Source organism: Anomaloglossus baeobatrachus, chromosome 4 (genome assembly GCF_048569485.1).
Source record: "Anomaloglossus baeobatrachus isolate aAnoBae1 chromosome 4, aAnoBae1.hap1, whole genome shotgun sequence".
In the NCBI taxonomy this organism is placed as follows: Eukaryota; Metazoa; Chordata; class Amphibia; order Anura; family Aromobatidae; genus Anomaloglossus; species Anomaloglossus baeobatrachus.
The window spans coordinates 416084606-416105553 of NC_134356.1; the positions used below are offsets into that span (position 1 = coordinate 416084606).

At 45.6% G+C, this 20948-nt stretch overlaps 1 protein-coding gene across 2 annotated transcripts in view; it reads left to right on the forward strand.

The window, feature by feature from the left end:
* The window catches only part of LOC142301589 (uncharacterized), a 154027-nt gene that overhangs the window by 45604 nt on the left and 87475 nt on the right, over positions 1-20948 (forward strand). For both annotated transcript variants that reach the window (XM_075342615.1, XM_075342616.1), the window contains exons 5-7: positions 12416-12532; positions 13099-13160; positions 19926-20072. In XM_075342615.1, the coding sequence (XP_075198730.1) occupies positions 12416-12532; positions 13099-13160; positions 19926-20072 (326 nt within the window). The remainder of the gene's footprint in view (positions 1-12415; positions 12533-13098; positions 13161-19925; positions 20073-20948) is intronic.

Genomic DNA, 20948 nt, shown 5'->3' on the forward strand with positions numbered 1-20948 from the left:
TGATGGTGACGCCATGGTAAATGACCTTATAGCGGCCATCAATAGACTGTTGGATATTTCTCCCCCAGCCCCTTCAGCAGAAGAGGCAGCTGCACAGCAGGAGAAGTTCCATTTCAGGTATCCCAAGCGTAAATTGAGTACGTTTCTGGACCACGCTGACTTCAGAGAATCAGTCCAGAAACATCACGCTTATCCAGACAAGCGTTTCTCCAAACGTCTTAAGGATACACGTTATCCCTTTCCCCCTGACGTGGTCAAACGCTGGACCCAGTGTCCAAAGGTGGACCTCCCAATCTCCAGGCTTGCGGCTAGATCCATTGTGGCAGTGGAAGACGGGGCTTCACTGAAAGATGCCAATGACAGACAGATGGACCTTTGGTTGAAATCTGTCTATGAAGCTATCGGCGCGTCGTTTGCTCCAGCATTCGCGGCCGTGTGGGCACTCCAAGCTATTTCAGCTGGTCTGGCACAGGTGGACTCTATCATACGTCCAGCAGTGCCGCAAGTGGCGTCCTTAACTTCGCAAATGTCTGCGTTTGCGACCTACGCTATCAATGCTGTCTTGGACTCTACGAGCCGTACCTCAATGGCGTCCGCCAATTCTGTGGTTTTGCGCAGAGCATTGTGGTTAAAGGAATGGAAAGCAGATTCTGCTTCCAAAAAATGTTTAACCAGCTTGCCATTATCTGGAGACAGACTGTTTGGTGAGCAATTGGCTGAAATCATTAAACAGTCCAAGGGTAAGGACTCTTCTTTACCCCAGCCCAGATCAAGCAAACCTCCACAGAGGAGGGGACAGTCGAGGTTTCGGTCCTTTCGAGGCTCGGGCAAGGCCCCATTCTCCTCGTCCAAAGGGACTCAGAAGGAGCAAAGGAGCTCAGATTCCTGGCGGACTCACTCACGCCCAAAGAAAGCAACCGGAGGAACCGCTTCCAAGCCGGCTTCCTCATGACTTTCGGCCTCCTCTCTCCGCATCCTCGGTCGGTGGCAGGCTCTCCCGCTTTTGCGACATTTGGCCGCCACAGGTCAAAGACCGGTGGGTAACAGACGTTTTGTCTCACGGGTACAGGATAGAGTTCAATTCTCGTCCTCCGCCTCGGTTCTTCAGAACTTCCCCACATCCCGACCGATTCGATGCCCTTCTGCAGGCGGTAGGCTCTCTAACAGCAGACGGAGTGGTGATTCCTGTTCCTCTTCAGGAACAAGGTCAAGGTTTTTACTCCAATCTGTTTGGGGTGCCAAAAAAGGACGGCTCGTTCCGTCCTGTTCTGGACCTAAAACTGCTCAACAAGCATGTGAAAACCAGGCGGTTCCGGATGGAATCCCTCCGCTCCGTCATTGCCTCAATGTCTCAAGGAGATTACCTAGCATCAATAGATATCAAAGATGCTTATCTCCACGTGCCGATTTCTCCAGAGCACCAGCGTTTTCTACGCTTCGTGATAGGAGACGACCATCTTCAGTTCGTAGCGCTGCCTTTTGGTCTGGCGACAGCCCCACGGGTTTTCACCAAGGTCATGGCGGCAGTGGTAGCGGTCTTGCACTCTCAGGGACACTCGGTGATCCCTTACTTGGACGATCTCCTTGTCAAGGCACCCTCTCAAGAGGCATGCCAACTCAGCCTGACGGTTGCGCTGGAGACTCTCCAGGCTTTCGGGTGGATCATCAACTTTTCCAAGTCAAATCTGTCCCCGACCCAGTCACTGACGTATCTTGGCATGGAGTTTCATACTCTCTCAGCGATAGTGAAGCTTCCGCTGGACAAGCAGCGTTCACTACAGACAGGGGTGCAGTCTCTCCTTCAGGGTCAGTCGCACCCCTTAAGGCGCCTCATGCACTTCCTAGGGAAGATGGGGGCAGCAATGGAGGCAGTCCCGTTTGCGCAGTTTCATCTGCGTCCACTTCAATGGGACATTCTCCGCCAATGGGACGGGAAGTCAACATCCCTGGACAGGAAGGTCCCCCCTTTCCTAGACGGCCAAGGACTCTCTGCAGTGGTGGCTTCTTCCCAACTCATTATCACAGGGAAGATCCTTCCTACCACCATCCTGGGCGGTGGTCACGACAGACGCGAGTCTGTCAGGGTGGGGAGCAGTGTTTCTCCACCACAGGGCTCAGGGTACGTGGACTCAGCAGGAGTCCACCCTTCAGATCAATGTTCTGGAAATCAGAGCAGTGTATCTTGCCCTACTAGCCTTCCAGCAGTGGCTGGAAGGAAAGCAAATCCGAATTCAGTCGGACAACTCCACAGCGGTGGCATATATCAACCACCAAGGAGGGACACGCAGTCGGCAAGCCTTCCAGGAAGTCCGGCGGATTCTGATGTGGGTGGAGGACGGAGCATCCACCATATCCGCGGTTCACATCCCGGGCGTAGAAAACTGGGAAGCAGACTTCCTCAGTCGCCAAGGGATGGACGCAGGGGAATGGTCCCTTCACCCGGACGTGTTTCAGGAAATCTGTCGCCGTTGGGGGGTGCCGGACGTCGACCTAATGGCGTCTCGGCACAACAACAAGGTTCCGACCTTCATGGCGCGGTCTCGCGATCAAAGAGCTCTGGCGGCAGACGCCTTAGTGCAGGATTGGTCGCAGTTCCGGCTCCCTTATGTGTTTCCCCCTCTGGCATTCTTGCCCAGAGTGCTACGCAAGATCAGATCCGATTGCAGCCGCGTCATACTCGTCGCCCCAGACTGGCCGAGGAGGTCGTGGTACCCGGATCTGTGGCATCTCACGGTCGGCCAACCGTGGGCACTACCAGACCGACCAGACTTACTGTCCCAAGGGCCGTTTTTCCATCGGAATTCTGCGGCCCTGAACCTGACTGTGTGGCCATTGAGTCCTGGATACTAGCGTCTTCAGGATTATCCCAGGGGGTCGTCGCCACCATGAGACAGGCTAGGAAGTCCACTTCTGCTAAGATCTACCACAGAACGTGGAGGATTCTTATCCTGGTGCTCTGCACAAGGAGTTTCCCCCTGGCCATTCGCATTGCCTACTTTTCTTTCCTTCCTGCAATCTGGGTTGGAAAAGGGCTTGTCGCTTGGCTCCCTTAAAGGGCAGGTCTCGGCACTATCCGTGTTTTTTCAGAAGCGTCTAGCACGACTTCCTCAGGTGCGCACGTTCCTTCAGGGGGTTTGTCATATCGTTCCTCCGTACAGGCGGCCGTTAGATCCATGGGATCTAAACAGGGTACTAGTTGCTCTCCAGAAGCCGCCCTTCGAGCCTCTGAGGGAGGTTTCACTTTCTCGACTCTCACAGAAAGTGACTTTTCTAGTAGCGGTCACGTCTCTTCGGAGAGTGTCTGAGCTAGCAGCGCTGTCATCCAAGGCTCCCTTCCTGGTGTGCCACCAGGACAAGGTAGTACTGCGCCCCATTCAGGAGTTTCTCCCTAAGGTGGTATCCTCTTTTCGTCTTAATCAGGATATCTCCTTGCCTTCCTTTTGTCCTCATCCAGTTCATCGGTATGAAAAGGATTTACATTTGTTAGATCTGGTGAGAGCACTCAGGATCTACATCTCCCGCACGGCGCCTTTGCGCCGCTCGGATGCACTCTTTGTCCTTGTCGCTGGTAAGCGCAAAGGGTCGCAGACTTCCAAAGCCACCCTGGCTCGATGGATCAAAGAACCAATTCTTGAAGCCTACCGTTCTGCTGGGCTTCCGGTTCCATCAGGGCTGAAGGCCCATTCAACCAGAGCCGTGGGTGCGTCCTGGGCATTACGACACCAGGTTACGGCTCAACAGGTGTGCCAGGCAGCTACCTGGTCGAGTCTGCACACTTTCACCAAACATTATCAGGTGCATACCTATGCTTCAGCGGACGCCAGCCTAGGTAGACGAGTCCTGCAGGCGGCAGTTGCCTCCCCGTAGGGGAGGGCTGTCTTTGCGGCGCTAACATGAGGTATTACTGTACCCACCCAGGGACTGCTTTTGGACGTCCCAATCGTCTGGGTCTCCCAATGGAGCGCCGAAGAAGGGAATTTTGTTACTTACCGTAAATTCCTTTTCTTCTAGCTCCTATTGGGAGACCCAGCACCCGCCCTGTTGTCCTTCGGGATTTTTTTGGGTTGTTTTTCGGGTACACATGTTGTTCATGTTAAACGGTTTTCAGTTCTCCGATGTTACTTCGGAGTGAATTTGTTTAAACCAGTTATTGGCTTTCCTCCTTCTTGCTTTAGCACTAAAACTGATCAGCCCGTGATCCCACGGGGGGTGTATAGCCAGAAGGGGAGGGGCCTTACACTTTTTAGTGTAATGCTTTGTGTGGCCTCCGGAGGCAGTAGCTATACACCCAATCGTCTGGGTCTCCCAATAGGAGCTAGAAGAAAAGGAATTTACGGTAAGTAACAAAATTCCCTTCTTTTTTCACGATGAAAGATTATCGCTGATCAACAAAGATTTTGTTTAACCTCATAACGACGGCCGTACGACTTAAAGCGGCGGCAAAACAGGGTACTTATTCTGTTCCGCCGCTTTAAAGCGGCGGCCCGAAAAAGCCCTGTAGCGCCCCCCAGCGACCGAAAATCTCGGGGGTTTCAGCTACCGAGGGTAGCTGAGACCCCCCAGATTATGAATCGGGGTGTTTTTTTTGGACCCCGACCATGTGATCGCCGGTATACACCGTATACCGACGAACACATGAAAAAAAAAGAAATGGCCGGTAAAACTGATTTCTTTTTCATCTGACATGATCAAACATGTCAGATGAGAAAGAAATCTAAACCCCTAGTGCCCCCAAAGCCCCCGGTACCGGAGAGTCCCCCCACCCCCACCCTTACCCCCACCGGACATCCAAAATGGCGCCGAAGCGCACAGAAAACTGCAGCCGCCGCCGGCTCTGCAGTCATTTCCCTCCGATCTGAAATGGTCAAACATTTCAGATCGGAGGGAAATGTCCTCCCCCTGACCCCTCCTCCGGTACACCGGAGATCTCTGGTCCCCGGAGCCCCCTCCGGTCTCCAGAGCCGCCTCCCCCCTCCCCCCTCCGGAGCGTGGAAAATGGCGGCGCCGCGCAGCCGCATTCATTCTGCTCTTTCTGCTGCATGTGACACGTCACATGCGACAGAAAGGTGCCCCCAAGTCCCAAGGTGCCCCCAAGTCCCCAGGTCCCGCTAGGTCACCCCCCCCAGCCCCAGCCCCCGGTCATACGTTACCTGTCTGGTGATCCGTCCCGCGATCACGCCGCCTCCTTCTTGAATGCTGGCGGCGCATGTGCAGACAGCGGCTGTCAGCTGGATCCCTGGGACGCTGACGTCGCTGCTGCACAGGCTCTCCACTGTGGACCGGGGGAGAGTGAGTGCAGTAATCAGCAGTCTCTCCATGTGAGGAGTGTGGTCCTCACATGGAGAGACTGCTGTTCCAGAAAATGGGGGGTACGTTCTGTGAGCGTGCCCCTCATATTCTGGAATGAGGTTACTGCAGGTCACTCTGCCCTAAGTTGGACCGGGGCAGTGTGAGTGCAGTAATTCTCAGATTACTGCACCCACACTGCTCATGGAGAGCTTGCTCTTCCATAAAATGGGGGATACGTTCCCTGAACGTGCCCTCCATATTCTAGAAGATCCAGAGTCGCCGAGGGACCTCCAAAATGGATTACAGCGACCGGAATTTCTTTATTTTCAATAAATTGGGGAAAGAGGAATGTTTCGGGGAGTGTTTTTTCAAATAAATTTTTTTTTGTCTTTATTTTTTTCTATTACTTACTGGGTTAGTGATGTCGGGTATCTGTTCAGATGCCGTGACATCACTAACCCCAGGGCTTGATGCCAGGTGACATTACAGCTGGTATCAACCCCATATATTACCCCGTCTGCCACCGCACCAGGGCGCGGGATGAGCTGGGGCGAAGCGCCAGGATTGGCGCATCTAATGGATGCGCCACTTCTGGGGCGGCTGCGGCCTGCTATTTTTAGGCTGGGAAGAGTCCAATAACCATGGCTCTTCCCACCCTGAGAATACCAGACCCCAGCTGTCCGCTTCACCTTGGCTGGTGATCTAATTTGGGGGGACCCCACGTTTTTTGTTTTTTTTTTAAAAAAACACCTGGGGAGCCCTCCAAATTGATCACCAGACAAGGTGAAGCTGTCAGCTGTGGTTTGCAGGCTACAGCTGTCTGCTTTACCCTAGCTGGGTATCAAAAATAGGGGGGACCCCACGTCGTTTATTTTAATTATTAATTTTTTGGGGGGCTAAATACAAGGCTAGGCACCCTTTAGTGCCACATGAAAGGCACTAAAGGGCGCCAGCTTAGAATATGCAGGGGGTGGGACGTTATATATGTTTGACATGTATCCATTCATCCATTGTAGCATTTTAGGCTGTGCGCCCATAATCGGGATTTGCAGCGTTTTGGGCGCAGAGTGTGTCCATAGTGTGTCCCTGTGTCCATAGCGCTGCATTGTGCAGTAGAAGCACAGTGGAAGGATTTTTAGAAATCCCATGCCCAATGTGCTTGCCCAATGTGCTTCTTTTCTCCGCAGCATAAACCGACCTGTGGCGCAGCTTCCCGAGCCTCAGCATGTCAATTTATGCTGCGGAGATGAGTGTTCTCTGCAGGTAGCATAGAGCTCCACAGCGGCCTGAACCCAAATCATGGGCAGCTGCGTTCTCCCATGGACAACACTCACATCTCTGCAGGAGGCTGACACTGTGTACTAGACGCCGTGTCGCTGGATCATGGCCACATAGCCTAAAAGTGAGACATTTGTTGCTACAGCAAAATTTTTGTGAAGTACCTGTGGATTCAAAATGCTTACTATACTCCTGAATAAAATCCAGTTTCCAAAATGGGGTCACTTGTGGGGGGTTTCTAATGTATAGGTACCCAAGGGGCCCTGCAAATGTGATATGGTGCCCGCAATTTATTTCAACTTTTCCAGAATTCAAATGGTGCTCCTTCCATTCCAAGCCCTCCCATTTATCCAAACAGAGGTTTTTGGCCACATGTGGGGTATCCCTGTGCTCATAAGACAATGGATAACAACCTGTGGGGTCCACGTTTTGTTGTTGCCTCTTGAAAAAGTGAGAAATTTGATGCTGAAGCAACATTTTTGTGAAAAAAATGAAAATTTTCAATATGGCAACCTAAGCTTATCAAATTCTGTGAAGTACTCTTGGATTCAAACTGCTCACTATACACCTAGATAAAAGCCTTGAGGTGTCTTGTTTCCAGAATGGAGTCACTTGTGGGGGACCGCCACTGTTTAGGCACCTCAGGGGCTCTCCAAATGCAACCTGGCGTCCGCTATTGATTCCAGCCAATTTTGCAGTCAAATGGCACTCCTTCCCTTCCGAGCCCTGCCATGCGCCCAAACAGTTGATTTCCACCACATATAAGGTATCGCCAAACTCAGGAGAAATTGCACAATAAATGTTATGCTGAATTTTTTCCTTTTACTCTTGTAAAAAAAAAAGCTACCTGGTTGAAATAACAATTTTGTGGTAAAATTTTATTTTTTTTTTTTTTCATGGCTCAACGTTATAAAATTCTGTGAAGCACCTGGGGGTTCAGGGTACTCACCAAACATCTAGATAAATTCCTTGAGGGGCCTAGTTTCCAAAATGGGGTCACTTGTGCGGGGTTTCTGCTGTTTAGGTACCTTAGGGGTCCTCCAAATGTGACATGGTGCCCGCAATCTTTTTCAGCCAAATTTCCTTTCCAAAATTCAAATATTGCTCCTTTCGTTCCAAGCCCTCCCATTTGTCCAAACAAAGGTTTCAGACCACATGTGAGGTATCACCGCGCTCATAAAAAAGTGGTTAACAAACTTTGAGGTCAAATTTTTGGAATTACCTTTTGAAAAAGTGAGAAAATTGATGCTAAAGCAACATTTTTGAGAAAATTATTAAAATTTTCAATATGACAACGTAACGTTAACAAAATCTGTGAAGTACCTGTGGATCTAAAATGCTCACTATACCCCTAGATAGAAGCCTTGAGGGGTCTAGTTTCCAAAATGGCATCACTTGTGAGGGGTTTCTTCTGTTTAGGTACCTTAGCGGACCTGTAAATGCAACATGGTGCCCGCAATCTATTTCAGCCAAATTTGCTTTCCAAAATTCAAATATTGCTCCTTCTGTTCCGAGCCCTCCCATTTGTCCAAACAGAGGTTTCTGACCACATGTGGGGTATCGGCGCACTCATAAGAAAGTGGGGAACAAGTTTTGGGGTCCATTTTGTTGTGCTATTTCTTCTAAAAGTGAATACATTTGGGTTAGAGCAACATTTTTAGGTAAAATTTAATTTTTGCTTTTTTTCATTCCACATTGCTTTTGTTCATGTGAAGCACCTGAAGGGTTAATAAACTTCTTGAATGTGGTTTTGAGTACTTTGGGGGGTGCAGTTTTTAGAATGGTGTCACTTTTGGGTATTTTCTGTCATCTAGGCCTATTGAAGTCACTTCAAATGTGATGTGGTCCCTAAAAAAATGGTTTTGTAAATTTTGATGTAAAAATGAGAAATCGCTGATAAACTTTGAACCCCTCTAACTTCCTAACAAAAAAAAATTTTGTTTCCAAAATTGTGCTGATGTAAAGTAGACATGTGGGAAATGTTATTTATTAACTATTTTGTGTCACAGAAATCTCTGGTTTAACGATATAAAAATTCAAAAGTTGAAAATTGCTAAATTTTCAAAATTTTTGCCAATATTCATGTTTTTTCATAAATAAACGCAAAAAATATTGTCCTAAATTTGGTACTAACATGAAGTCCAATATGTGACGAAAAAACAATCTCAGAATCACCGGGATCCGTTGAAGCGTTCCAGAGTTATAACCTCATGAAGTGACACTGGTCAGAATTGCAAAATTTGGTCTGGTCATTAGGGTGAAAATTAGCTCCGTCACTAAAGGGTTAAATAACTGTTGTTCTTAAACCATTTATCTGTTTTGATTCTGAATCTGCATTCAGAATTATCCCATCTGCACAAATTTTTCTTAAATGTTTTTTGGGGAAAAAAAAAAAATAGCCTACATTGCCACTTCATAAATTACTTTTGCATTTTAGGTGCTGGGATTGTTATAACTGCACTATTCTTATGAAGTCTGTTTGGTTTTATACTTTGGTTACATACTAAAAAGCTTCATTATCTCACTGTCCTTGTGAATATCAGTTGTATTTTTATCACTACGTTTTTTCTTTTACTTACACTATTATAATAAATTTTGTTTCTTTTCTTGTGCCTTAGGACATTCTGTTAAACATGTCTTGCAGTTGTATTAAATAGCTCAACATCTTTTGTTATATTTGTGGCAAAGTGACTTTAAAATTACAGAGCAGCATATGCCGTTGGTGAAGAAAAGTTCCTGTATTTTCATAGCAAAATTGTCTCGATATCCAATCTTTAGGCCTCCGAAATTTGCTGCTCATCTTGTTAAACGTCTTTATAAATTAGCTCAATAGTAAACTACGGCACTAGGCATTTGCAGTTCCAATGATATGGAGAGAGCGAAGAGACCCTTCTACAGATTGCTATTTCTGTATGACAAAGCTTGTTTGATTATTAAGCGAAATATCCAAACATTCCTTCAGCAATTAAACTTGTCTTAGCCCTTGTGCGCACACTGCGTTTTTACCTGTGGTTTTACCCGCGGTTTTGCTGCAGGAATTTCTTGGGAAATGTTTGTAATCTTTCTGCAGACATTTCCCAGCAAAACCTATGGGAAAAAAAAAATAGCTGTGCGCACACTGGGTTTTTTTCCTCAAAATTCTTTCTGCAGAATTTCTTGAGAAAATGTGCATGTCACTTCTTCTTTTCCGCAGGTACCTGCGGTATTTCACTCCATTCACTGTAATGTAATGTAATCGCGAAATACTGCGGGTATACGCATGTAGCAAATGTGCGGTATAGCCGCGGTTTACCTGCGGTAATGTTCATCACTGCCTGCAGTTTGCAGGGAAGTGATGTCATTATGACAGAGGAAGCAGAGCATAAACAGACACACACACACATCACAAACATAGAATACACACATATCGCACTCACACACAGACATATAGAATACTCATACAAATCAAACGGACATATAAAAAAAAGTGTGCTCCGCTGTATTTTTCCTGTACAGCCGCGGTAAACACGCACAGCAGCGGCCCGGTATTCTCAAGCTGGAGAGGGCGAGGGCCAGGGTTACTGCCCCCCCCTCCTCCCGCAGCCGAGAATATCAACCCGCAGCTGTCCCGGGACTGTCGCATCCATTATGCGGCAGTCCCGGAGTTGTCCCCGGCTCTTCCTGTTGCCGTGATGCGGTGGCAATCGGGGTAATAACGAGTTAATGGCAGCGCAGTGCTGCCACGAAGTCCAGGCTTTAATCATGGCAGTGTCTGAGAGAGCTTTCATGATTTAACCTGTAAGTAAAGTGAATAAACACAAACACAGAAAAATCCTTTATTTTAAATAAGACAAAAAGCCCCTCTTTCACCCCTTTATTAACACCCTAACCCCTCCCCCCTCCCCCCAAACACACAGCTGCGGCGTAATCCACAGAGGTCCTATGACGCTTGCATCCAGTCGCGACTGACACACTGTACAGAATGCAGCCTCGTAACGAGCCTGCAGAGGTGACCACAGGTCATTTCCCACGGCCGGTAATGTGAACACACTACTGCTCGTGAGAAATGCAGTGTGTGCTCACAGGGACTCTATCTATTGATTGATCTGTCCTCTATCTATCCCTATCCTTCTGTCTATCTATCCATCTATCTATCCCTCTCTATCTATCCTATTTCTTTTTTTTTTTCTCTTTTTCAACATGCTTTATTTATAAAAAAAAAACAAAACGCAGGGACCAACCTGCGGCAAAAACGCATGCGTTTTTCCCACGGTTTTGGTGCGTTTTTTTTTACCACAGATGCGGTAATCTTCAACTCCCAGAAGTTTCTCAAGAAATTGTCTTGAGAAAAACCACTTTTCTAGTGCGCACATAGCCTTACATAGCACAGAGCTCCCAGTCCCCACTCCACCAACATCTTGGACCTATGGATCCAGCAGAAGATTCAGACTCTGATTTGGTTGAAGAAGCTGATCGAGAAGATCCTGCTTTTCTAGGCAATGAGTTTGGGGACCCTCACAAATTAAACCAGGTTGATCTAAATGATTTTTTTGATCTGAACCTATCAAAGTTAGGCAAAGTGTTTGGCTTCAAGGATCAAAGGCTGGCACTTGCTGGAACTGGGGACCAAAATAGGTCTCTACCATAGGCAGTAGGAGCATGAACACTTTCTTTTCAATGGAAAGGGACTTGGTTTACTGTGCAACAATGCAAACTCTTTGCTAGATGCAGTTTGACAAGAACACAGACCTCAATAGTGTTTTGGGGTTTTGTTTTTTTTTTGTTTTAATAGTGGTACTTCTGCATAATGGCAACAAAATCCATCTGTTCCTCTTGCTTTTGCAGCAAGTCTAGGAACAAAAAAGAAAATTATGCGCGTTAGCTGTCAAAAATGTTAGGAAAACAATGTGTGGATATTTATTGTGGTATGAAGGTTCTTGAGTTGCAACTCTGCTTTACAAAGTTTTGAGTTTTCTCTGCAAGTGAGACAACAAAGACAACAAAAAAAAACAATTTCATAAAGTTACCACCAATCAACAGTTTGACTCCTGGAAGACAGAATATCTTGAATCAGCCTCTGGTAACTCCAAAAAATGTGTTCCTTCTTCCACTTTAAAACTTTGTCTGATAAAGAACTTTGTAAATGCAATGGATCGTGATGGTGAAGGTTTTGCAGACCACAGAAACAAGTTTCCACAAATCAGCAAGGCCAAGATCAAGGAAGGAATTTTTGCAGGGCCACAAATAAAGAATGAAAAAACTGATTTTTTGACTCAAAATTAAGTGAGACTGGGGCACTGGAATGAACGTTGAAAAAACGTAGCGGAGAACTTCCTTGACATCCATAACGCACCAAACTATAGAGGTCTTGTGACTGAGTTATTACAATGCCACAAAAAATTGTGATGCAATATGTCTTAAATTAAAAATGGGAGTACAGGAAACTTAACTTTTTTTTTTTTTTCTCCCCCCACCCCCCACCCCCCCTGATTTTAACCTTTTGTGATGTCTCGGAATCCTTGCCTGATAGAAATAATTCTGAATGCAAATTTGGAGTCTGGGTGGTGAGCGATCTAATAAACTTCCTATTTTGTGCTTCTAAGACAAAAAAGTAACATTTGCTAGGCCATTTTGGGACATAGAACTTGACAAGTGTAATTCAAACCATTTATCAAACTTTCAAAATCATTGACACAAATCTCATACTTCTGAGCAGCTAAAGTTTCTTTTGAATGTTTTGAGTTCTTACACTTTTTTTTTTTCTTTTTCCCTTTAATATACATGATATGCATATGCTGTTTTGTACATGAGATGTGTAAAATTGTGAAATGTTTTGATCTGATATCCTTTTTTTTTTCTTCCATTTCAGTCTCAACTGTAACTTTTGGGAATATTCTGTATCTGCTCTTGTTTGGATGGTGGATCAGCCTATTTTATCTACTAATTTCAGTTGTGATGTTTATCTCCATTATAGGATTCCCATATGGTATGTCTAACCTCAGAATTCATTTCTTGTGCATGAGAATCTATAGCAGCAGAAATGAAAAAAAAAAAAACCAACAAACAAACTCAATTTGTTGGGTAGGATTTGAGGGGTGTAGTACTTTTTTTTGGTTTATTTGCACTTTGGTTATAATCCATGTGGTGTTTGTAGTGGGGTAGTTGACTGCACAATTTTTACAGGTAAAATTCGTAAAATAAATGTGTTAATTTGTAAGAACCTCAGTGCCAATTACAGTGTAACAAATCCTTTTTGTTTAAAAAAAAAAAAAAAAAATTAAAAATCTTATGCACTTTGGACAAGAACTCTATCCACTTGCGTCATATGAACTGGATTTTCACAGGTGTTAAAAAAAAAAACCACGTGAATTTGGCTAAAAAGTATATATTAAAATAGTATTTTTAGTTTTTACTTTTTATTTTTTTTATTTATCGTAAGTTACTTTGAAACTTTCAACCATGTTAACTACAGTAACAAAATTCCTACCAGTAGGTAGTAAGTACATTTGGTATTTTGAAAACTTGTGACCTTTAGTGTTACTCCTAATGTAGGTGTGCTGTGTTGGAGGCTTGCAGTGTTCTTTTTGTGGCCATTTGGAAAAATTATTTTAAAGGTAAGAGCAGATGTGATATTTCTGTGTGCGTATTTTATCTTAGAATTGTATGTTTCCAAACACTGTAGCTTTTCAGACAGCTAGATTTTTTGTTTTTGTTTTTAAATCTGATGAATGTGTATTAATTTTCATTCACAGACAAAAGATAACGTTTTACTGCTGTACCCAACCCACCCCTTCACATACGTTTAATTATGAATAGGGTTGGGCGAACCCGAACACCCCCCCCCCCCCCCAAAAAAACACGTTATTAAAAAAACATTCTGATCATACTTACAGGTCCCGCGACGTGTCCTGCAGGCTCTGCCTCTCAGTGCTTCTTCTTCCGCGTCTGTCCGATCATTGCTGTTCCTGACCGGCAGGTTACTATAGCAACGGTGATCTCCGCTCACCTGATTCCCGGCGCCGGGATTCACCGGCTGTGGCAGCCAATCCCTGCATGTGGGCTGACTCTGTAAAGAGCGCCGACATGCAGGGACGGGGAGCAGACCATGTGCCCGAGCATCTCGCCGGTACGTAGCGCTTGCCGAGTATACACTGAGATGCACTGAGTATCGGCGAGATGCACTGACTGGACCTAGCATGACGCCATAGCCATGTGACCAGTCTGCCAATGAGAAAATACAAAATTCACACGTGACTGGTCACATGCTATGACATCACGAAAGGTCCTTTGGTTACCGGGCGGCACAGCGATGATCGTACTCTGAAGCAGAAGCGGCGGGAGACAGAGTGCAGGACGTGTCGCGGGACCTGTAAGTATAATGGCAATATTTATTATATTCTTTATTTTACAGCCGCCCCATCCCATAACTGTAAAGTCCAAGTTCGGGGTTCGGACACAAGTTCACATTATATCAGAATATCAAAAGATGTGGCTACTGATTGGCTGCAGTAGTCATGTTGTAGCGCCCCTGAAGCAATCGGGGAGCTACAAGGTACTGCATCCCCACCAGGATGCAGGGCCTACCCCCTTAGGGACCCAGAAACCCAGTGTCGGTGCAACACAATCACTACACAATCCCAGTTTTCCCAAACCATCCCCCATACAATGGTACCCAGCTAGGGTCGTACCAATGGAGGCCGCCTAGAGGTGCAGCCACTCCTCTACACTAGTTGACCAGGTGGGAGGGGCGGACTGTGTGTAAGGAGGAAGAGACAGTAATGGAGTAGGAGTAAGACTGTGAAGGTGGGGAGACGGACTGTCCTGTAATGAGCAGTAACCTGGTGCCCGGGAGAGTAGTTGCTGGTGGAGTACTCCCGGAACTACGCACCGACTGGGTACAAGACCCTTGGACAAGCAGAAGCTCCAGGCAGGTTTGTTAACACCTGCACAGCAAGGGGACCATCAAGGACCTTGCTGACCCTAAGAATCACGACTACTCCAACCCCACAGGGTTCACACTACCGTCAGGCGGACAGCAGTGGAACAATACCACCAGATGGGGACCCCCAGTTGCTCTACACCTCGGGGACCCACTAACCAGAGACAGGTGCAGAGGAAGAAGGCACCAGATTACTAACTGGCACTGGACAGAAGGGAACCTGGAGGTGAAACCAGCCGGCCTCTGGTACCCAGTTACGATCACCAGACACTGAGTAAAACCGGTTGCACTAAACTTCTGTGTGGACTCCCTTCTTCCAACATCTGTCATAACACTTACCCTCTGGGGCCCGCCCCTGCTTGCGGAGGGCCTACCATCCAGGCTACCATTAAAACCAGCCCCAGCAGCGAACATTGTGCAGCGGCTGCTCCATCCACATAGCCGCAACACCGCAAGTGGCGTCAGAGTGAACGTTTTAATCCTCTGTAAATATACCCCCTTTATAAAAAGGGCCCACGGCACTGAGCCGGGTAACGGCCACCACCGTGACATCCTCCAGACGTACACCGCCCGGGACAGAGTACCCCATATCCCTGGGCGACACAACCCGACACTGCAGTATTACGTTAACTGCTGGGAATAGCCGTGCTGTTGTAGGACGGAAGTATTTATTTTTTATTTTACTTGAGGCCCAAAAGTGATTAGTCAGATATTATACCCATGTCAGATTTCGTGTATAGTATTGGATATCAGATTGAAAAAAGCTTAAAGGAGTTGTCCGACATTAGCTTAACAAAAATTTTTGAGTTTATCTGTGCTGTATTGTCATATAAATCACACCTACATTGTTGTTTTTTGTTTTCTAACTTTTGTTCCTCTTGAATTATCCCTTTATTCTCTGCAGCTCTTGTTTACATTCAGATCCAGCAAACATGACCACTTCCTGTGCAAAACCTCAGTCAGAGCTGTCACCGCCCAGCCTCAGTGTCCAGCCCCACCCCAGTGTCCAGCCTCACCCTCTGCCCGCCCCCTGCAGACACAGTCCCTGTCAGTATATTCTTCCCCAGCACCTGACCTGGTATCACTACAGCATTGCAAATAACAGCCCCACATCGGGCTCTGCACTGCACACGCACACATATGGCTCTGTACCGCACACGCACACATATGGCTCTGCACACGCACACATATGGCTCTGCACACGCACACATATGGCTCTGCACACGCACACATATGGCTCTGCACACGCACACATATGGCTCTGTACTGCACACATATGGCTCTGTACCGCACACATATGGCTCTGCACTGCACACATATGCACACATATGGCTCTGCACTCGCACACATATGGCTCTGTACCGCACACGCACACATATGGCTCTGCACCGCACACGCACACATATGGCTCTGCACCGCACACGCACACATATGGCTCTGCACACGCACACATATGGCTCTGCACCGCACACGCACACATATGGCTCTGCACACGCACACACATGGCTCTGCACCGTACACGCACACACATGGCTCTGCACCTCACACGCACACAATGGCTCTGCACACACACACATGGCTCTGTACCGCACACGCACACATATGGCTCTGCACACGCACACATATGGCTCTGCACACGCACACACATGGCTCTGCACCGTACACGCACACATATGGCTCTGCACACGCACACATATGGCTCTGCAACATCCCCATCCCCATCGGGAGCACATGTGGAGTACATACTCACCTGTCCTCGGTCCCCGCCGCTCCTGCACGTTCGTGCGCTGTCTGTGCTCTGGACCTATCAGCACAGTAGTGACGTCACCGCTGTGCTGAAGAGAGCACAGACAGCGGGAGGGACAGTGATGAGAAGCTGCGCTGCGCTGCTTCTCATCAGCACTTTCAAATGTACCGGCATCGGTGATCTGTGATGCCGGTACATTTGAATGTGTGATCCTGAGCAGGGGGCCCGGTGCTGGCGCTGACACCACGGCAGCTGCTGCCAGGCCCCGCCCCCAGGTCACGGACCCCACAGCAGTGCAGGGGGAGGTTACTGGAGGTGTGGGGCAATGTGTGGGAGGGTGCAGGGAAGGGGGGCGGGGCTCTTCACACTGTAGACACCCAGCAGGGAGGCGACATGCTGTTTCACATTTGCATGTCAACATGGCCCTGCCCATGTTGACATGAAATGACCGGAAGCAGCAAAATCGCGGCAGGAGCGGTCACATGACCGCTCTGAGCCGGGGGAGAGGGGCTGACAGCAGGGCAGGTAAGTGGTCTCTATCTACTTACCTGCCCCAATGTAGCCCAATAGGGAAATAAAAAAAAAAAATGTCGAAGCCGGATAACCCCTTTAAGAAATCATGATATAAAAAAAATATATAATTTTTTTTTTTTTATTCAAGAATATTTTTAAAATTTTATAAATAAATTGTAATTCCACAATACAATACCCAGGGACATGGAAGTAAGTCATAGAAGCAAAATGATAATGTCAGAAAAATTTGATTAATTGCACGTTTAATCGGAATGAAATTGACATCTTATTACAATGTGTAAATATATTGTTTAAATAAATAGGCCCATCATAAAAAGTGCAGATAGTGATCAGTAATATAAGGTATCTTAGTGCTGTGCAAAAAGTGCTGGTTCATAAATTAAATTTTTTTTGAAAAAATAACACAACTACCAATATTGATCAATTTTATATAGATATACTAGATTCAGCTATATCAATATAGTGTTTAGTAATGGAGATGGATCATATTCAATTAAGTACTGAAATTGACAATGGGTTAAAGTGCCAAGTGCTATATACAAAGACTGGGACTACTAGTTCCTCAAATCCATCTCTTATGGCTATAAGGCGCTGCTAGTGCTGCTAATGAGAAAACCACAGGTTCCCGGTCAGATAATTATATGTCATAGTAAAGGTAATAACCTTACAACTGATCGTAATGTCCAAATCCCTCTACCCCAACGTACGTTTTGTCTCTTCTTCGGGGGTGCGTATGTCAGGGTAGAGGGTAGCGGTCTTTTTATAGTGTACCTCTCCCTGAAGTGAATTACACTCACCGGAATTAAATTGCGCATCATCCGCAAGCCGGAACTGCAAGATGTGAGAGTGACTTCCTCTCGGCGACTGTGAGACGCACGCTGCGTTCCAGTGAGTCACATGACAACGGAACCAGCGTGGAGTCAAAATTAGCTGCAGAGTGGAAGTTGCAGTCCGGAACTTTTAGACATGCGCACAACCTCGGGGGGGGGGGGACTCTTAACAGGGCAGTGAAAATAGATATGGATTTTAATCATACATGAATAACCTCATAGTAATATGTATAAGGAGTCTGTGAATAGGGTGGCTGAACTCTAATACAAATGAATTGAAGTGTGAATAAAAGTACAGTGGATTGCCTATTTTAAATAACTCCCCACATAGTGGCCATAGACCCATGGTTGTTGATTATAAATGTGAAAAAAAAAAATAATGTATGTATATAAATAACATGAATTCATGAAAAGATAATGAAATAGAATCACACAATTGATTTAATATGAAGAAATGTGCTATAAGGTGAATAAAGAATGGATGTTTGTGAAGAAAAATCCTCAAAATAAGTATGAAATAATGAAAAGTATAATAAATAAAAATGAGGCAGTGCTAGTTAAAATCTGCCCGATATGAATATAACAACCCCATTAGCAATTATTGTTTGTTACCTACAAAAACCCAACCCCATTGAGGGAAATGGAAGTGAGACACAATTACCCAGGCCGTGCACGCCTTACTTTGGTTTGCATATTCCTTCTGTTTCTATCTACATATATATACACCGGTAATTTGGTGTCTGTTCACACACCGCTACCACGCCCTTTCCACAAGCATTGATATTTAAGCACCATGTGCTTGGGTCTGTTCCGCCTTCATTCATGGCTGCTGGGTGGACACAGTGAGGGCTAGTCTTGACATTGTCCCAGTGTGTGCGGCATACAGCTGCACGTGCTGGGACGTTGACTGCCTTTTATTCGCAGTTTAGCCTGTCTTTGCAGCATGGGAGTGGTTCTGACATGAATCGGGTATATGTTTTGCTTTAATATGGTTCTGCTTTTAATTTAATTAGTTAGCCGTATGGCATATTGAAGATATAAATATAGCGTAGGACCCCCCCCCCCTATAGAGATTTTCCTTGACGTTGGCAGGGGCAACTCAAATTATTGATCAATCATTAGCTAAAAATCTCAATTTGCATTATAGTACAGTTGGAATAATTGTGAATTTACACTAAAAAAAATTTTTTGCATACCATTCGCACAGTGCTGGCTCCCCCCCCCCCCTTTAGACAAAATTACCCACAGTATGACATAAATACACAACATAAGACTACTCAAATAGGCCAAGAGAAACCCAAATATCAAATCACATTATAAACAAAACTTTTCTTTTTGTTCTTCTTTTCTCGCTTTTATTGGCTAGTGTTGTATGTCACTTCTCCAATATTAGATTTAACAATAGAAGCATAAGGCTGTTCTATGAGATAGAAAAGTTGATTAAAATCACAAAGTGATACTCTATAACCCCACATTCCCCTAAAAACATACAAAAATAGATTGAGCACTTACAAAAAGGCCCCAAATCCCATGGTTTCATTTAATCCCTGAGGGCTAAGTGTGCCCAATCTAAATATCCATCTACTCTCCACACGAGCTAATGCCTTGGCCAGATCTCCCCCTCTGAATCCTAAATCCACTGTATCGATCCTCCTAAATTTGAGTTGATGGGGATTACAGTATGTTCCTTTTATAAAATGTCTGGGTATCGTTTTAAGTTGGGATTCGTCTTTGCGGGTTTTGGCTTTCACAATATCACGACAATGTTAACGTATTCGGACCTTTAATTTCCATGTTGTTAGGCCCACGTAAACTGTTACATGAGCATTTGGCATGGTAAATAGTACCTTTTTGTTGAGCATGTAATATGTTTCCGAATATCAAATATCCAAGGTCCATTGTGATTAGAGAACGATTTTGTTTTTACTGTGTTGGCACAAGCCTTACAAAGGCCACAAGGAAAAAAAGCCCAACATTTGTGATCTACTGTCATTCTCCTTTTGTTTCTGGAAGTGGCTATGTATCAAATTGTCATCCAGATTGGGTGATCTTCTGGCCACAATAGAGGGTGTCATAGGATTCTTCTTTAGAATAGAATCTGACTGGAGAATATTCCAATGTTTTTTGAGGGTACTGACCATGGAATGTCATTGATTGATGATCTGTAATAAAATGTACCTGGTCATTAGAGCTTGCTTGTTTCTTAGAAGCCGTATTGTATAGTAGTTGATTCCTGGATTATCCAGCAGTTAACTTTTTTTTTTTTTTTTTTTATTTTTTAAATGTTGATACACTTTGGTAATGCAATTTTTTTGTTTGTTCAATCTAGAGTGGTACACCGCACAATAGAAAATGCTTTGTGAGGTTCTCTAGGTGTGAGGCTATACCAGAGGTTGATGAGCTGGAGAAGACTCTCCTTATCGAAAAATGTGAGAGACTACATGCAAATTCCCACAGCTGCGAGGTCAACTACTGGGTAAATCTATCACTTTCTAATGGAATTGTATTTTTAACTTTCATTATGTTGAAAGTAGAATATTCCAGAAAAATAAGTGTTTATTAAAGGGAATCTGTCATTAGGATCAAAGGATCAACTTCCTTAAGCTATATAGATGATCATACAAGGTACACGTCATATGAAGCTGAATTGCATATTTTGTCATATGTGATGATGATCTGTGATTTTCTTCCTATCTGTAAATGGACTGTTCCAGGCTGTGGGCTGAATACTGATCTGGATGAGTATCTGCCTCCCAGGGATTATTTTAAATAAACAGGGCATCACCAGTGTAAGACATGTAATTAACACACAACAGCAGCACTAAAGTTTGTCTCCTAACAAACACATTTGCTGCAGCTTTCTGAGCTCTATTGTATTGTAACACTGTCTGCCTGTGAAATGGAAGCTGAGAGGAACCTGCAGATATGTTATTTAGGCCAGAGTCATAGTTGCGAGAGACTCATGTGAGTCTTGCGTCGCATCACCCAGCACAGCTGCACAGTCTCCTGACAGAAGCGGGTCGGCTGCATGTATTTCTATGCAGCTGAGACGCTCCTGTCCGTAGAGTGTTTTGGCTGTGCCGGGTGAAGGCGATGCAAGACTCGCCCAAGTGTGACTCCGGCCTTATAATCACACACTGCTCTGTAGTGAGAGCAGAGAGTGGCCATTCCATATCACACTAATCATTCTCCCCTTTATGAAAAATAGTCTCTGGAAGACATACATGTGCGTGAACACACACACACACACACACACACACACACACACACACACACACACACACACACACACACACACACTTTCATTATGTAGTAATATCCCCCATCCTGTACTAATGTCCCTCATCCTGGG